Source organism: Oncorhynchus nerka, unplaced genomic scaffold (assembly GCF_034236695.1).
Source record: "Oncorhynchus nerka isolate Pitt River unplaced genomic scaffold, Oner_Uvic_2.0 unplaced_scaffold_1398, whole genome shotgun sequence".
Classification (NCBI taxonomy): Eukaryota; Metazoa; Chordata; class Actinopteri; order Salmoniformes; family Salmonidae; genus Oncorhynchus; species Oncorhynchus nerka.
The window spans coordinates 37,125-56,207 of NW_027039932.1; the positions used below are offsets into that span (position 1 = coordinate 37,125).

General features: G+C 44.9%; 1 protein-coding gene across 1 annotated transcript; it reads right to left on the reverse strand.

The window, feature by feature from the left end:
- Positions 1-9,552: 9,552 nt before the first annotated feature.
- LOC115116061 (inhibitory synaptic factor 2A-like) lies at positions 9,553-12,584 on the reverse strand. Its single transcript, XM_065015545.1, has 3 exons — positions 12,438-12,584; positions 11,860-11,979; positions 9,553-10,891 (listed from the first exon to the last, which is right to left on the reverse strand). The coding sequence occupies exons 1-3, from the start codon at positions 12,582-12,584 to the stop codon at positions 9,695-9,697; spliced, it is 1,464 nt and encodes a 487-aa protein (XP_064871617.1). The 3' UTR covers positions 9,553-9,694.
- Positions 12,585-19,083: the final 6,499 nt, after the last annotated feature.

Here is a 19,083-nt window from a genome sequence, read left to right on the forward strand (position 1 = left end):
ATGGTGAAGCGTGATTCATCTCTCCAGAGAACGCGTTTCCACTGTTCCAGAGTCCAATGGCTGTGAACTTTACACCACTCCAGCCGACGCTTGTCATTGTGCATGGTGATCTTAGGCTTGTGTGCGGCTGCTCGGCCATGGAAACCCATGTCATGAAGCTCCCGACTAACAGTTATTGTGCTGACATTGCTTCCAGAGGCAGTTTGGAACTCGGTAGTGAGTGTTGAAACCGAGGACAGACAATTTTTACACACGGTGCGTTTGAGCACTCGGGTGTCCCGTTCTGTGAGCTTGTGTGGCCTGCCACTTCACATATGAGCCGTTGTTGCTCCTAGACGTTATCTCTTCACAATAACAGCACTTACAGTTGACCGAGGTAGAAATTCGACGAACTGACTTGTTGGAAAGTTGGCATCCTATGACGGTGCCACGTTGAAAGTCTCTGAGCTCTTCAGTAAGGCCGTTCTACTACCAATGTTTGTCTATGGAGATTGCATGGCTGTGTGCTCGATTTTATACACCTGTCACCCACGGGTATGGCTGAGGTAGCCGAATCGACTCATTAGAAGGGGCGTTCCCATACTGCTGTATATATAGTGTACCTTGTCTCTTTTCTTCTTTAGGAGAAACACTGTCAATGTCTCGGCCGTCACTTTCTCTCCCCCTTGTTTCTGACATGTGGTTGTCTGTGAAATATACATGTTCCATTTGTTTCCTGTCCCAGTTTCTCTACTGTTTTATCATGTGTAATAATGGCCTCCCAGTTTCTCTACTGTTTTATCATGTGTAATAATGGCCTCCCAGTTTCTCTACTGTTTTATCATGTGTAATAATGGCCTCCCAGTTTCTCTACTGTTTTATCATGTGTAATAATGGCCTCCCCAGTTTTTTATCTACTCCCAGTTTTATCATGTGTAATAATGGCCTCCCAGTTTATCTACTGTTTTATCATCCCAGTGTAATAATGGCCTCAGTTTTAGTTTCTCTACTGTTTTATCATGTGTAATAATGGCCTCCCAGTTTCTCTACTGTTTTATCATGTGTAATAATGGCCTCCCAGTTTCTCTACTGTTTTATCATGTGTAATAATGGCCTCCCAGTTTCTCTACTGTTTTATCATGTGTAATAATGGCCTCCCAGTTTCTCTACTGTTTTATCATGTGTAATAATGGCCTCCCAGTTTCTCTACTGTTTTATCATGTGTAATAATGGCCTCCCAGTTTCTCTACTGTTTTATCATGTGTATTAATGGCCTCCCAGTTTCTCTACTGTTTTATCATGTGTATTAATGGCCTCCCAGTTTCTCTACTGTTTTATCACGTGCAACATGGTTTTTCAGCAGAACATTCCATCATCTAAAGGGCAAACGTCTCCAGACTAAATGCACTTTGACACAACGCATTGACTTACATGAGGAACGGATGTTACGCCATGCGAGCGTAGACGTGCTCACCTAACAGCCCTGGGCTGTTCCTGTTTGGGCTGTTCCTGTTTGGACTGCTGACATTTCTGACAGAGCAGGACTGTGTTGCTAACATAGCGTGACGACACAAACATTAGAATCTCTGCTTTGGGGTTGTGGAGAAGAAAAAACAATCTATCTGCTGTGATTAAAAAAACATTGTACAGGAGACAGTCTGTCCACATTCTACCAGCTGTTCGACTCGGTATCAGACGTGTACATTACTCAATGTACGTTTACAACTCAATGTATGTTTACAACTCAATGTGTGTTTACAACTCAATGTGTGTTTACAACTCAATGTATGTTTACAACTCAATGTATGTTTACAACTCAATGTATGTTTACAACTCAATGTATGTTTACAACTCAATGTATGTTTACAACTCAATGTATGTTTACAACTCAATGTATGTTTACAACTCAATGTGTGTTATGTTTACAACTCAATGTATGTTTACAACTCAATGTATGTTATGTTTACAACTCAATGTATGTTTACAACTCAATGTATGTTTACAACTCAATGTGTGTTTACAACTCAATGTATGTTTACAACTCAATGCATGTTTACAACTCAATGTACGTTTATAACTCAATGTATGTTTACAACTCAATGTACGTTTACAACTCAATGTATGTTATGTTTACAACTCAATGTACGTTTATGTTTACAACTCAATGTACGTTTACAACTCAATGTGTGTTTACAACTCAATGTGTGTTTACAACTCAATGTATGTTTACAACTCAATGTGTGTTTACAACTCAATGTATGTTTGTTTACAACTCAATGTATGTTTACAACAATGTGTGTTTACAACTCAATGTATGTTTATGTATGTTTACAACTCAATGTATGTTTACAACTCAATGTTTACAACTCAATGTGTTTACAACTCAATGTTTACAACTCAATGTGTGTTTACAACTCAATGTGTGTTTACAACTCAATGTGTGTTTACAACTCAATGTTATGTTTACAACTCAATGTGTGTTTACAACTCAATGTATGTTTACAACTCAATGTTTACAACTCAATGTATGTTATGTTTACAACTCAATGCATGTTTACAACTCAATGTATGTTTACAACTCAATGTATGTTTACAACTCAATGTATGTTTACAACTCAATGTATGTTATGTTTACAACTCAATGTATGTTTACAACTCAATGTATGTTTACAACTCAATGTATGTTTACAACTCAATGTATGTTTACAACTCAATGTATGTATGTTTACAACTCAATGTATGTTTACAACTCAATGTGTATGTTTACAACTCAATGTATGTTTACAACTCAATGTATGTTTACAACTCAATGTATGTTATGTTTACAACTCAATGTATGTTATGTTTACAACTCAATGTACGTTTATAACTCAATGTATGTTATGTTTACAACTCAATGTACGTTTATAACTCAATGTATGTTATGTTTACAACTCAATGTACGTTTACAACTCAATGTATGTTTACAACTCAATGTATGTTATGTTTACAACTCAATGTACGTTTATAACTCAATGTATGTTATGTTTACAACTCAATGTATGTTTACAACTATGTTATGTTTACAACTCAATGTATGTTTACAACTCAATGCATGTTTACAACTCAATGTATGTTTACAACTCAATGTATGTTTACAACTCAATGTTATGTTTACAACTCAATGTTTACAACTCGTTTACAACTCAATGTATGTTATGTTTACAACTCAATGTATGTTTACAACTCAATGTGTGTTTACAACTCAATGTATGTTTACAACTCAATGTGTGTTTACAACTCAATGTACGTTTACAACTCAATGTGTGTTTACAACTCAATGCATGTTTACAACTCAATGTATGTTTACAACTCAATGTTTCAATGTATGTTTACAACTCAATGTATGTTTACAACTCAATGTTATGTTTACAACTCAATGTATGTTTACAACTCAATGTATGTTTACAACTCAATGTGTGTATGTTTACAACTCAATGTATGTTTACAACTCAAATGTATGTTTACAACTCAATGTATGTTTACAACTCAATGTATGTTTACAACTCAATGTCAATGTATGTTTACAACTCAATTTACAACAATGTATGTTTACAACTCAATGTATGTTTACAACTCAATGTGTGTTTACAACAACTCAATGTGTGTTTACAACTCAATGTATGTTTACAACTCAATGTATGTTTACAATCAATGTTTACAACTCAATGTACGTTTACAACTCAATGTATGTTTACAACTCAATGTATGTTATGTTTACAACTCAATGTACGTTTACAACTCAATGTTATGTTTACAACTCAATGTGTGTTTACAACTCAATGTTTACAACTCAATGTTTACAACTCAATGTATGTTTGTTTACAACTCAATGTATGTTTACAACTCAATGTGTGTTTACAACTCAATGTATGTTTACAACTCAATGTATGTTTACAACTCAATGTATGTTTACAACTCAATGTATGTTTACAACTCAATGTATGTTTACAACTCAATGTATGTTTACAACTCAATGTATGTTTACAACTCAATGTATGTTATGTTTACAACTCAATGTATGTTTACAACTCAATGTATGTTTACAACTCAATGTATGTTTACAACTCAATGTATGTTTACAACTCAATGTATGTTTACAACTCAATGTATGTTTACAACTCAATGTATGTTTACAACTCAATGTATGTTTACAACTCAATGTATGTTATGTTTACAACTCAATGTATGTTTACAACTCAATGTATGTTTACAACTCTATGTTTACAACTCAATGTATGTTTACAACTCAATGTATGTTTACAACTCAATGTATGTTTACAACTCAATGTATGTTTACAACTCAATGTCAACATTTACAACTCAATGTATGTGTTTACAACTCAAATGTGTTTACAACTCAATGTATGTTTACAACTCAAATGTTTACAACTATGTTTACAACTCAATGTATGTTTACAACTCAATGTATGTTTACAACTCAATGTATGTTTACAACTCAATGTATGTTTACAACTCAATGTATGTTTACAACTCAATGTATGTTTACAACTCAATGTATGTTTACAACTCAATGTATGTTTACAACTCAATGTGTGTTTACAACTCAATGTATGTTTACAACTCAATGTATGTTTACAACTCAATGTGTGTTTACAACTCAATGTGTGTTATGTTTACAACTCAATGTATGTTTACAACTCAATGTATGTTTACAACTCAATGTATGTTTACAACTCAATGTATGTTTATATACGTTTACAACTCAATGTACGTTTACAACTCAATGTATGTTTACAACTCAATGTATGTTTACAACTCAATGTATGTTTACAACTCAATGTATGTTTACAACTCAATGTACGTTTACAACTCAATATACGTTTACAACTCAATGTACGTTTACAACTCAATGTACGTTTACAATTCAATGTACGTTTATAACTCAATGTATGTTATGTTTACAACTCAATGTACGTTTATATACGTTTACAACTCAATGTACGTTTACAACTCAATGTGTGTTTACATACGTTTACAACTCAATGTACGTTTACAACTCAATGTGTGTTTACAACTCAATGTATGTTGTGTTTACAACTCAATGTACGTTTACAACTCAATGTGTGTTATGTTTACAACTCAATGTACGTTTACAACTCAATGTGTGTTTACAACTCAATGTGTGTTATGTTTACAACTCAATGTACGTTTACAACTCAATGTGTGTTTACAACTCAATGTGTGTTTACAACTCAATGTACGTTTACAACTCAATGTATGTTTACAACTCAATGTATGTTTACAACTCAATGTATGTTTACAACTCAATGTACGTTTACATTACTCAATGTCAAGTTACTGCTTCTTCATATAACAGTTTACCACAGCACATCAGAGAGCCTAACCATAGTCCTTGTCCGATTTTTAAAAACCTCATCTACAAAACAGAAACGTTTCAAGAAATTGAAATAATTGCCATATTTTCCCATTAACAAAAAATACAATTATGCAACTTCAGTACGTCTGCCAGTGAATGAAAGCCAGGCTACAGTTACTACGTTGTACTAGATACTACTGCTACATGAGTCAAATGAAATAGTCAAGTGTCGAGGTAGTCATGGCTCCCGAGTGGCGCAGCGGTCTACTGCACTGCATCTCAGTGCTAGAGGCATTACTACAGACCCTGGTTCGAATCCAGGCCGTATCACAGCGGTCTACTGCACTGCATCTCAGTGCTAGAGGCGTTACTACAGACCCTGGTTCGAATCCAGGCCGTATCACAGCGGTCTACTGCACTGCATCTCAGTGATAGAGGCGTTACTACAGACCCTGGTTCGAATCCAGGCCGTATCCCAGTGGGCGCAGCGGTCTGCACTGCACTAGAGGCATCTCAGACCTGGTTCGGTTACAGACCCTGGTTCGAATCCAGGCCGTATCACAGCGGTCTACTGCACTGCATCTCAGTGCTAGAGGCGTTACTACAGACCCTGGTTCGAATCCATGCTGTATCACAGCGGTCTAATACACTGCATCTCAGTGCTAGAGGCGTTACTACAGACCCTGGTTCGAATCCAGGCTGTATCACAGCGGTCTAATACACTGCATCTCAGTGCTAGAGGGGTCACTACAGACCCTGGTTCGAATCCAGGCCGTATCACAGCGGTCTAATACACTGCATCTCAGTGCTAGAGGGGTCACTACAGACCCTGGTTTGAATCCAGGCCGTATCACAGCGGTCTAATACACTACAGACCCTGGTTTGAATCCAGGCCGTATCACAGCGGTATAATACACTGCATCTCAGTGTTAGAGTCGTCACTACAGACACCCTGGTTCGAATCCAGGCCGTATCACAGTGGTCTAATACACTGCATCTCAGTGCTAGAGCCTGGTTCGAATCCAGGCTGTATCACAGCGGTTTAAGTGTAGAGTGGGCTAACCGCTTCCTCATATTACTGCTGGAGATAATGTATCTATGAAGGGTAATGATAAGGTAATGGTTCTTCCAGGACATCCTGCTAAGCACGAGGGTCAACTGCCTTTAGCTCAGGTGTAAAGGACCTCTCCTTGCTCAGCTACGACCACTTCCTGTCATGTCCTCCTTATTCAGACCGTACCTGGCGCCAACTCAGAGGACCTCTCCTTGCTCAGCTACGACCACTTCCTCCTTATTCAGCCCGTACCTGGCGCCAACTCAGAGGACCTCTCCTTGCTCAGCTACGACCACTTCCTCCTTATTCAGCCCACCTGGCGCCAACTCAGAGGACCTCTCCTTGCTCAGCTACGACCACTTCCTCCTTATTCAGCCCGTACCTGGCGCCAACTCAGAGGACCTCTCCTTGCTCAGCTACGACCACTTCCTCCTTATTCAGCCCGTACCTGGCGCCAACTCAGAGGACCTCTCCTTGCTCAGCTACGACCACTTCCTCCTTATTCAGCCCGTACCTGGCGCCAACTCAGAGGACCTCTGCTTTACAAAAACACGTGACGACACCTTCCTCGAGTGTCTTATCTGATCGCTCCATCTCAGAAGCTAATGAGGGACACTTAAAGCTGAGGAGCACGCTTCTCTCGCACACACACACACACACACACACACACACACACACACACACACACACACACACACACACACACACACACACACACAGAACGAGAGACACACACACACAGAGAGCAGCCACTAACATGTACACCAGCCTGTCTAGCTCTGTATGTAGCTAGTCATCTCCTGCTAAGGGAAGTAATTAAGTTGTTTTGGGAGGAGATTTGTCTGTTTTAATCACCTTCCTGGACTGCAGCCAATTGCGCTGTGTCACACACACACACACACACACACACACACACACACACACACACCCGGTATTGTCATCTCAGCACTGTAGGACAGCCAGGTAATAAGAACTGAAGAGAGAGGGTTTTGTTTTCCTGTAGTGAATTGCCATGATGGATCTGAAGCAGTGGCTCAATAAAACACTAACCCTGTTGTTGTGATTACATGATATCACCTGACTGGCTCGTCAAACCACTTCGGACAAATTGAGCCAGATGATTGGTTGGTCCTCTAGCTTTTTAGTTGTTGTTGATATCTAGAGAAAATCCCCCCCCAGAGAAGGATATGCTCCCTTTTTAAAGAACCCATTCAGTACTCTGACTTCTCTGTGACAGATACAGTGGCTAGATAGATGCTAGACTGTTGTCGTCGTCTCCCCCCATCCCGTTTAGTACCCTTGGGTTTGTTTGGATGTTATTCTCTAGAGATCAGTATGACAGGGAACGTGTGCTGAACAGACCTCCTATAAGGGGACTTCCTCACATCCCCTTTATCTGCTGTTCTGTTCCATTGTCTTCGATAAATACAACCTAGATGGACTAGTCTAGTAGTTCTGAATTAGAGCTCCACTATTCCACCAATACAACCTAGATGGACCAGTCCATTTAGTTCTGAATCAGAGCTCCACTATTCCACCAATACAACCTAGATGGACTAGTCCATTTAGTTCTGAATCAGAGCTCCACTATTCCACCAATACAACCTAGATGGACCAGTCCATTTAGTTCTGAATCAGAGCTCCACTATTCCACCAATACAATCTAGATGGACTAGTCCATTTAGTTCTGAATCAGAGCTCCACTATTCCACCAATACAACCTAGATGGACCAGTCCATTTAGTTCTGAATCAGAGCTCCACTATTCCACCAATACAATCTAGATGGACTAGTCTAGTAGTTCTGAATCAGAGCTCTACCAATACAACCTAGATGGACTAGTCTAGTAGTTCTGAATCAGAGCTCCACTATTCCACCAATACAACCTAGATGGACTAGTCTAGTAGTTCTGAATCAGAGATCCATTATTCCACCAATACAACCTAGATGGACTAGTCCATTTAGTTCTGAAACAGAGGTCCACTATTCCACCAATACAACCTAGATGGACTAGTCTTGTAGTTCTGAATCAGAGCTCCACTATTCCACCAATACAACCTAGATGGACTAGTCCATTTAGTTCTGAATCAGAGCTCCACTATTCCACCAATACAACCTAGATGGACTAGTCTAGTAGTTCTGAATCAGAGCTCCACTATTCCACCAATACAACCTAGATGGACTAGTCTAGTAGTTCTGAATCAGAGCTCTACCAATACAACCTAGATGGACCAGTCTAGTAGTTCTGAATCAGAGCTCCACTATTCCACCAATACAACCTAGATGGACTAGTCTAGTAGTTCTGAATCAGAGGTCCGGTATTCCACGGTCATCTCACAGGCTTTTCTACTGTATGTGAAACACACCATGACCACAGGATTCATCATATCTGAGTGATTCATAATGTGATGCTGCTGGGTCTTCCATGGTTCCTCTCACACTTCTACTACAGCGTTGTTCAATACTCCATGCTGATTGGCTAGGAGGATATATTCTAGAGCGTTGATTAATTTCAGATATACAGACAGTTGGACAAGATATTGGACACCACCTGAAGTAGTTACACTTAAATATGACAGCAACACATCACTACCCAGTCTCTCATGTTAACTAGTATAACTACTCCCCTGATCACCATCACTACCCAGTATATCATGTTAACTAGTATAACTAGTCCCCTGATCACCATCACTACCCAGTCTCTCACGTTAACTAGTATAACTAGTCCCCTGATCACCATCACTACCCAGTATCTAATGTTAACTAGTATAACTAGTCCCCTGATCACCATCACTACCCAGTCTCTCATGTTAACTATTATAATTAGTCCCCTGATCACTGTCACTACCCAGTCTCTCATGTTAACTAGTATAACTAGTCCCCTGATCACCATCACTACCCAGTCTCTCATGTTAACCAGTATAACTAGTCCCCTTATCACCATCACTACCCGGTCTCTCAGGTTAACCAGTATAACTAGTCCCCTGATCACCATCACTACCCAGTCAATGTAGTGTGGGCCTCTCCCTTCTCCTGTATAACTCCCAGTAGGTTGTAGGACCCACACATCAGATAGATAGTGTTAGTATAGTCTCCTTACCCCTCTCTCTGGGCCTCTCCCTTCTCCTGTATAACTCCCAGTAGGTTGTAGGACCCACACATCAGATAGATAGTAATAGTATAGTCTCCTTACCCCTCTCTCTGGGCCTCTCCCTTCTCCTGTATAACTCCCAGTAGGTTGTAGGACCCACACATCAGATAGATAGTGTTAGTATAGTCTCCTTACCCCTCTCTCTGGGCCTCTCCCTTCTCCAGCTCCTGTATAACTCCCAGTAGGACCTTGATGGTCTCCTGGCTGGAGGAGATCAGGTTCTCCATGGCCTGAAGCTGTGATTTCACGTCCTCTCCTCCCTCCCCTTTCTGAGTCAGTACCGGTACTATCTGCTTACAGGCCCCCCCGGGGTTAACTCCCCCTGCAGTCGCTACGGTCGCTGGTTCGACCCCGCTACTCCTACAGCCCAGCGCCTCCCCCGTGGTCCGGGCCGACAGCGTCTGTGGCGAGAACGTCTGTGACGAGAACGTTGCCGGTTCATGACACTGTGCCTGAGTAGTGCAGCCAGCGGCCCGCGGGAGGGTCTGAGACTGTAGTCCATTGAGCTCCAGTCCCTTCATTCGTTTGCTCCGTGCTGTCGGGCTCTCCAGACACTCCACCTGGGTCAGAGAGTTCCAGGAGATGGGGCCGGTCACCTTGGAGACTGAGGAAGACCCTCTCATGTCCCCCGGCAGAGTCCTGCTAGAGCCTGGCTCCTCCGAGTGCAGCAGCTGCCGTTTACTGGCCGGACGGTCCGAGGAGTCCAGTTCCCTGTGTTCTAGTCCTTCCAGGGGGTTGGACTCCACGCTACAGATCTGGTAGTCAGTGGCCTGTGGGTTGGAGTCGGCGCTGCAGATCTGGTAGTCGGTGGCCTGTGGGTTGGAGTCGGGCGTGTTGGAGGGAGAGGGGCCGTCTGTGAGCATCAGACAGTCAGAGTAGAGGACGTCGTCTGTACAGTGCTTCTCCACCGTAGCTATGCACTCCGTAGTATGTAACAAGGCTCTGGTTCTCTGTACTCCTCCTCCTCCTCCTCCTCCTCCACCGCAGGCGCCCCTGTCCCCTAAACTCTCCACAGCTCTGGTTCTCTGTCCTCCTCCTCCTCCTCCTCCACCGCAGGCGCCCCTGTCCCCGAAACGCTCCACAGCTCTGGAGTGCTTGACGTCGATGACAAACCCATTGTTGTGGCCCTTGTCTCTCTCCACATGCTTGGTGTGGCTGTGGCCCTTGTCTCTCTCCACATGCTTGGTGTGGCTGTGGCCCTTCTTCCTCTCCATGGGAAAGGTCTTGTAACGGCTCCTGAGGTCCGGGGAGGTCTGGACCCCTGTGCTCTTGGTGACGTTGGGGATGGAGCGCCGAGCGGGCACTGTCATGTACTTGCGGTACGCCACCTTGGGGGAAAAACGGTTTAGAGTTTTGAAAAGGTGTTTTCTCTTCACACACCGACACATTACAGAGTAAACAACAACAACAACATTGAGAACCAGTCAGCGTTTTGAGACATTATAAACCAGGGTTTACCAAACACCCTCCTGGGGACCTGGAAAGGGCTGCTCATTTAGGCTGTTACTGTAGTGCTTCACAGCTGATTCAAATCAGGAACTCATGATGAAATAAAAAGCCTAATGTGCCGCCCTCAGAGTCCCCAGGACCGTGTGTGCCTAACGTCCAGCCCTCGGAGTCCCCAGGACCGTGTGTGCCTTTCGTCCAGCCCTCGGAGTCCCCAGGACCGTGTGTGCCTAACGTCCAGCCCTCGGAGTCCCCAGGACCGTGTGTGCCTAACGTCCAGCCCTCGGAGTCCCCAGGACCGTGTGTGCCTAACGTCCAGCCCTCGGAGTCCCCAGGACCGTGTGTGCCTAACGTCCAGCCTCGAAGTCCCCAGGACCGTGTGTGCCTAACGTGCCGCCCTCGGAGTCCCCAGGACCGTGTGTGCCTAACGTCCAGCCCTCGGAGTCCCCAGGACCGTGTGTGCCTAACGTCCAGCCCTCGGAGTCCCCAGGACCGTGTGTGCCTAACGTCCAGCCCTCGGAGTCCCCAGGACCGTGTGTGCCTAACGTCCAGCCCTCGGAGTCCCCAGGACCGTGTGTGCCTAACGTCCAGCCCTCGGAGTCCCCAGGACCGTGTGTGCCTAACGTGCCGCCCTCGGAGTCCCCAGGACCGTGTGTGCCTAACGTCCAGCCCTCGGAGTCCCCAGGACCGTGTGTGCCTAACGTGCCACCCTCGGAGTCCCCAGGACCGTGTGTGCCTAACGTGCCACCCTCGGAGTCCCCAGGACCGTGTGTCTTATATTCCACTGCTCGTAGTACAGTAATACATTCATACATGTTCCCCCGAACCAAAGGGAGGGTTGGTTACACACCTTGTAGGAGCCTGGCTTGCCCCCCTTCCCGGCCATCTGTAGAGCGGCCTCTCTCTGCTCGTTCTGTGCCTCGCAGATGTCCTTGAATCTCACCTGGAGGGCCTTGTTTCTCTTCCGTACCTACGATACAACTTTAATGTCATATTTGAAACATTGGTCTTTTTTTTTTTTTTTTTTGCAATCTTGATGTTATTCTCGATCTCCCAGACACCACACGGACACAGACACACACACACACACACACACACACACACACACACACACACACACACGGACACACACACACACATGGACACACACACACACACACACGGACACACACACACCCACACACACACACACCCACACACACGCGGACACACCCACACACGCGCGGACACACCCACACACACGCGGACACACCCACACACACGCGGGCACGGACACACACACACACACACGGACACACACACGGACACACCCACACACACACGGACACACACACGGACACACCCACGGACACACCCACACACACGCGGACACACACACGGACACACACACACACGGACACACACACACACACACGGACACGGACACACCTGCTGCTGTGACCTGCTGCTGGTGTCCAGGAAGGAGTATTTGACCTCCAGGGCCAGCGAGGCGGAAGGGGAGGGGGTGGGCGCCACCTCTGAGTCCGACTCGGAGTTGGTGAGCATGCTTTTATCTCCCTCCGCCTTGCTCACCATGGTTCCTGAGAGAGAGAGAGAGAGTTAATCACTGTGGTGTATGAGAGAGAGAGAGAGAGAGGAGGGGAGATATAGTGTTAGTTTCTCTCTCTGATTGGAGACCTTATTCACGGTAGAGGGAGGGAGGGAGGGAGCCCTGGTGACGTGGGCTGAGGTGATTACACACAGACAGAGGGGTTTTCCTCTGAGTTAGTGTGTACAGACAGGTCATTAGAGAAACTAACAGCAGGTTAGATCACTCGGCCTTGTATGAAAGCAGGACACGTGTGACCTTGTTCTCAGTCAGTTAATTGCTCACTTGCTGTAAGGCCTAAGGAAAATGACCTGTGTCATTGCGTGAGAGAAAGGCTCAGGGTGATGTGCAGCAGAATCAAGCCCCTATAATGAATTATTACATCATTCATTCTCTGTTCTTAGAACATTTGAAAGTAATTGTATCATAGCAACAAGCCTCATTTGTTTGTTCTGTCCAGAACCCTGACGTTCTGATTGGTACGAAGGAGTCAGTTATCTATTCAACTGTGTGTTTGTTCTTCTGATTCTCATAGTTCATCTCTCTCTCTCTCTCTCTCTCTCTCTCTCTCTCTCTCTCTCTCTCATCTCTCTCTCCCTCTCATCTCCCTTTGTCTCTCTCTCTTTGTCTCTCTCTCTCTCTCTCTCCCTCATCTCTCCGTCCTCTCTCTCTCTCTCTCTCTCTCTCTCTCCCCCTCATCTCCCCGTCCTCTCTATCTCTCTCTCTTTATCTATCTATCTCTCTCTCTCTCCCTCATCTCTCCGTCCTCTCTCTCATCTCCCCGTCCTCTCTCTCTGTCTCTCTCCCTCTCTCTCTCTCTCATATCTCCGTCCTCTCTCTCTCTCTCTCATCTCTCCATCCTCTCTCCGTCGTCTCTCCGTTCTCGATCTGTCTGCTGATTGTCTAACAGCTGTTCTACTCTTGGTTTCTCTCTGAATCAGGTCACTGATGACTATGATGGTGCCTGAGAACACATCAAACTCCCAGTGTCAGAAGTGAAAACCACAAAATCAAACATTCCACATGTCTAAAATATCACGCTCAGAGATAATGATGAGTGTTTCAGGATTATTAGAATTCAGACACAGCAGATAATGAAACAAGAGTCTCTCTGCTCAGACAGGAGTCTGGTTTACACTGTAGTACTGTCGATGAGTACAGAGTTTCTCCTCTGTCTCTCTCTCTTTGTCTCTCTCTCAATTCAATTCAAGGGGCTTTATTGGCATGGGAAACACGTGTTAACATTGCCAAAGCAAGTGAGGTAGATAATATATCAATTGAAATAAACAATAAAAATTTACAGTACACATTACACATACAGAAGTTTCAAAACAATAAAGACATTACAAATGTCATATTATATATATATATATATATATATATATACAGTGCCTTGCGAAAGTATTCGGCCCCCTTGAACTTTGCGACCTTTTGCCACATTTCAAAAGAAGAATCAACAACAAGTGGGACACAATCATGAAGTGGAACGACATTTATTTGATATTTCAAACTTTTTTAACAAATCAAAAACTGAAAAATTGGGCGTGCAAAATTGTTCAGCCCCCTTAAGTTAATACTTTGTAGCGCCAAATACATTAGATACATTAAATGGTTAATGTACAAATGGTCTCTCTCTCTCTCTCTCTCAATTAAATTCAATTCAAGCAGGGGGAGGAGGGGAGTGGGGCAGGGAGAGGGAGAGAGGGAAGCAGGGGGCAGAGAGTAGGGATGTATTGAAGGAGGGAGAGAGAGCGATTTAAAGGACAGTTTGTAGTAATTGTTGCCTGCTGACACCGTGGATCAGGTTACTGTCCGTCTTCCTGTTCCCAGCAGGAAGTTCAGATGGAGCTTGCTAACCACAGGACTATTTCTAGGCACTGCGTGTTCAGGTTATTTAATGAAAGCATGTATCAAAAGTATCGGACATATTTCAAGTCAACCAGATACTTTATCAATATCAGATGAATCACATATATGATGTTTTATTCATGTCAGCATAGCTGATCGATAACCTGATTGATAACCTGATCGATAACCTGATCTGTGATCGATAACCCTGATCGATAACCTGATCGATAACCGATAACCTGATCGATAACCGATAACCTGATCTGTGATTGATAACCTGATCGATAACCTGATCTGTGATCGATAACCTGATTGATAACCCGATCGATAACCTGATCGATAACCCGATCGATAACCTGATCGATAACCTGATCGATAACCGATAACCTGATCTGTGATTGATAACCTGATCGATAACCTGATCTGTGATTGATAACCTGATCTGTGATTGATAACCTGATCGATAACCTGATCGATAACCTGATCTGTGATTGATAACCTGATCGATAACCTGATCTGTGATTGATAACCTGATCGATAACCTGATATGTGATTGATAACCTGACCGATAACCTGATCTGTGATTGATAACCTGATCGATAACCTGATCTGTGATTGATAACCTGATCGATAACCTGATCTGTGATCGATAACCTGATTGATAACCTGATATGTGATTGATAACCTGACCGATAACCTGATCTGTGATTGATAACCTGATCGATAACCTGATCTGTGATTGATAACCTGATCGATAACCTGATATGTGATTGATAACCTGACCGATAACCTGATCTGTGATCGATAACCTGATCGATAACCTGATCTGTGATCGATAACCTGATCAATAACCTGATCGATAACCTGATCAATAACCTGATCTGTGATTGATAACCTGATCGATAACCTGTCACACTGCAATACATTTCCATATGGAGGAGTTGACTTGGGGAAAGAAAGGTTGTATTTGTTCATTTCAGCAGTATGGGAATAGTAGTGAATTAGTCCTAGCTGGTGTGTGTGTGTGTGTGTGTGTGTGTGTGTGTGTGTGTGTGTGTGATGACCATCGTTGTGACTCCTATTACATCACAAACACACGTTTCACTATGAGACAGACTAGCCGGGTTTGAGAAGGACGGAGCTGCTGCTGCTGCTGTGGTCACCATTTTGAACGGGAGACAGAGATCACACATCAGCAGCTCTCAGAGAGAGAGAGTCGTGTGAACCCTCACTGCCATGTTGAAATACACCGTGTCACTCTTAACTCCCCAATACACCGACTAGATCACCCAGAGATCCTTTCAAAAGGGGGTGGAGTCATGGAAACACCACCACTGGCCTCAAATCACATTGCACTAACTACAAGAGGGAGAGAGGGAACGAGAGTGTAACAGAGAGGGAGGCAGCCACTGAGAGAGAAGGGAAGAGAGAGAGAGGCAGAGAGAGAAGGGAAGAGAGAGAGAGGCAGAGAGAGAAGGGAAGAGAGAGAGAGGCAGAGAGTGAAGGGAAGAGAGAGAAGGGAAGAGAGAGAGAGAAGGGAAGAGAGAGAGAGAAGGGAAGAGAGAGAGAGGCAGAGAGAGAAGGGCAGAGAGGGGGAACGAGAGTGTAACAGAGAGGGAGGCAGCCACTGAGAGAGAAGGGAAGAGAGGCAGAGGCAGGATGAGAGAGAAGGGAAGAGAGAGAGAGGGAACGAGAGTGTAACAGAGAGGGAGGCAGCCACTGAGAGAGAAGGGAAGAGAGGCAGAGGCAGGAGGAGAGAGAAGGGAAGAGAGAGAGAGGCAGCCACAGAGAGAGAAGGGAAGAGAGGCAGAGGTAGGAGGAGAGAGAAGGGAAGAGAAGCAGAGGTAGGAGGAGAGAGAAGGGAAGAGAGAGAGAGGGAACAAGAGGGTAACAGAGAGGGAGGCAGCCACAGAGAGAGAAGGGAAGAGAGAGAGAGGGATAGAGAGAAGGGAAGAGAGAGAGAGGCAGCCACAGAGAGAGAAGGGAAGAGAGGCAGAGGCAGGAGGAGAGAGAGAAGGGAAGAGAGGCAGAGGCAGGAGGAGAGAGAGAAGGGAAGAGAGGCAGAGGCAGGAGGAGAGAGAGAAGGGAAGAGAGAGAGAGGCAGAGGCAGGAGGAGAGAGAGAAGGGAAGAGAGGCAGAGGCAGGAGAGAGAGAAGGGAAGAGAGGCAGAGGCAGGAGGAGAGAGAGAAGGGAAGAGAGGCAGGAGGAGAGAGAGAAGGGAAGAGAGGCAGGAGGAGAGAGAGAAGGGAAGAGAGGCAGAGGCAGGAGGAGAGAGAGAAGGGAAGAAAGGCAGAAGCAGGAGGAGAGAAAGAAGGGAAGAGAGGCAGAAGCAGGAGGAGAGAAAGAAGGGAAGAGAGGCAGAGGCAGGAGGAGAGAAAGAAGGGAAGAGAGGCAGAGGCAGGAGGAGAGAAAGAAGGGAAGAGCGGCAGAGGCAGTAGGAGAGAGAGAAGGGAAGAGAGGCAGAAGCAGGAGGAGAGAGAGAAGGGAAGAGAGGCAGAGGCAGGAGGAGAGAAAGAAGGGAAGAGAGGCAGAGGCAGGAGGAGAGAGAGAAGGGAAGAGAGGCAGATGCAGGAGGAGAGAGAGAAGGGAAGAGAGGCAGATGCAGGAGGAGAGAGAGAAGGGAAGAGAGGCAGAGGCAGGAGGAGAGAAAGAAGGGAAGAGAGGCAGAAGCAGGATGAGAGAGAGAATATGCCCATTCTTAGTGCGTAGCTGCATCCAATTGGCAGGCAGCTCTGAGAGTCGTGAGAACCTTACTGCCGAAGGGGAGAGCTGGCTAGCCGGCCGGTGACCTGTCTGTGGGAGAGAGAGTCTGCTGTTGCTAACTACGTCTGTGGGAGACTGAGAGGTAGTCTGCTAAGTGCTCCGATGGGAGGAAGAGGACACTCACAGAGAAGTCAATCATCTTTAAACGGTTCTATCCCTGCCCCATCCCCCTCGTAACACTCAGCCGTCCAGCACATCTCACCGTCTGCAGTGTGTGTACAAGAACGGTGTTTCTGACGGGTGTCTCTACGGGACTTTGTGTGTCTTGGACCTGCTGTCTGTTGTGTTAGACATAGTGTGGGGATGTGATGTCTGTAGACTAGAGGAAGTGTATCAGTCACACCCTGATGTCTGTAGACTAGAGGAAGTGTATCAGTCACACTGTGAGGTCTGTAGTCTAGAGGAAGTGTATCAGTCACACCCTGATGTCTGTAGACTAGAGGAAGTGTATCAGTCACACTGTGATGTCTGTAGACTAGAGGAAGTGTATCAGTCACACTGTGATGTCTGTAGACTAGAGGAAGTGTATCAGTCACACTGTGATGTCTGTAGACTAGAGGAAGTGTATCAGTCACACTGATGTCTGTAGACTAGAGGAAGTGTATCAGTCACACTGTGATGTCTGTAGACTAGAGGAAGTGTATCAGTCACGCTGTGATGTCTGTAGTATAGAGGAAGTGTATCAGTCACACTGTGATGTCTGTAGACTAGAGGAAGTGTATCAGTCACACTGTGATGTCTGTAGTCTAGAGGAAGTGTATCAGTCACACCCTGATGTCTAGAGGAAGTGTATAAGTCACACTGTGATGTCTGTAGACTAGAGGAAGTGTATCAGTCACACTGTGATGTCTGTAGTCTAGAGGAAGTGTATCAGTCACACCCTGATGTCTGTAGACTAGAGGAAGTGTATCAGTCACACTGTGATGTCTGTAGACTAGAGGAAGTGTATCAGTCACACTGTGATGTCTGTAGACTAGAGGAAGTGTATCAGTCACACTGTGATGTCTGTAGACTAGAGGAAGTATATCAGTCACACTGTGATGTCTGTAGACTAGAGGAAGTGTATCAGTGCAGATGATCAGTGTTGTAGACCTAAAGGAGACCGAGAGAGAGGTGCTTCTCGTTCACTGTGCTGATAATTGGGTGGCTGCCGTCAGATACCAACACGCAAATTCTGATTCCACACACACCTGCCTGCCACAGTCACTGCTAGAAGGAAGTAGTAGGAGCCTCTGTACACACCCACACACCCCCACCCATACCCCCCCATACACCCCCCACCCATACACCCCCTCCCATACACCCCCCGCCCACCCATACACCCCCCCACCCACACACACACACACACCCATACACCCCCCTCCCCATACACCCCCTCCCATACCACCCCCCCACCCACACACACACACACCCATACACCCCCCATACACACAGTGTTCAGAACGACAGACGTCCCATTTACCTGATGGTCATTCACAACGTGGGTCCTTCTTTCTGAATTAAGACGAGTGAAGATGTTAGAGGATCTGTCCAACATCTACTTTTCCTCAGACGACAAGACCGGTAACCAACGGCAACTTCACCTGTCAATCTAATATCCCCCCCCTGCTGTAGAGAAGTTGACCTATTCTATCGGTCAGCTGGTCGTTCTGTGCGAGAAAGAAATAGCCTGTTCCAATCAGACTCTGGGAGAGTTGTAGGACGACGGATCCCGAATTCAACCAACCAATAGGGATGCATCAAGAACAAACTTTAAAACAGCAATGAGGCTGATGCAACAGATCAGAATGTTTTAGGAGAGAAGGAAAGGGGGGCATACCTGGTCAGTTGTACAACAGAAAGGGGGGGATACCTAGTCAGTTGTACAACAGAAAG

Bases quoted from the DNA above. Each gene is read 5' to 3' on its own strand.
- LOC115116061 (XM_065015545.1), bottom strand. From the start codon at position 12,584: ATGGTGAGCAAGGCGGAGGGAGATAAAAGCATGCTCACCAACTCCGAG. The intron at 11,980-12,437 runs GTGTGTCCGTGT...GTTGTATCGTAG, and splicing joins GCAGCAGGTCACAGCAGCAG to GTACGGAAGAGAAACAAGGC. The intron at 10,892-11,859 runs GTGTGTAACCAA...TTTTCCCCCAAG, and splicing joins GCAAGCCAGGCTCCTACAAG to GTGGCGTACCGCAAGTACAT.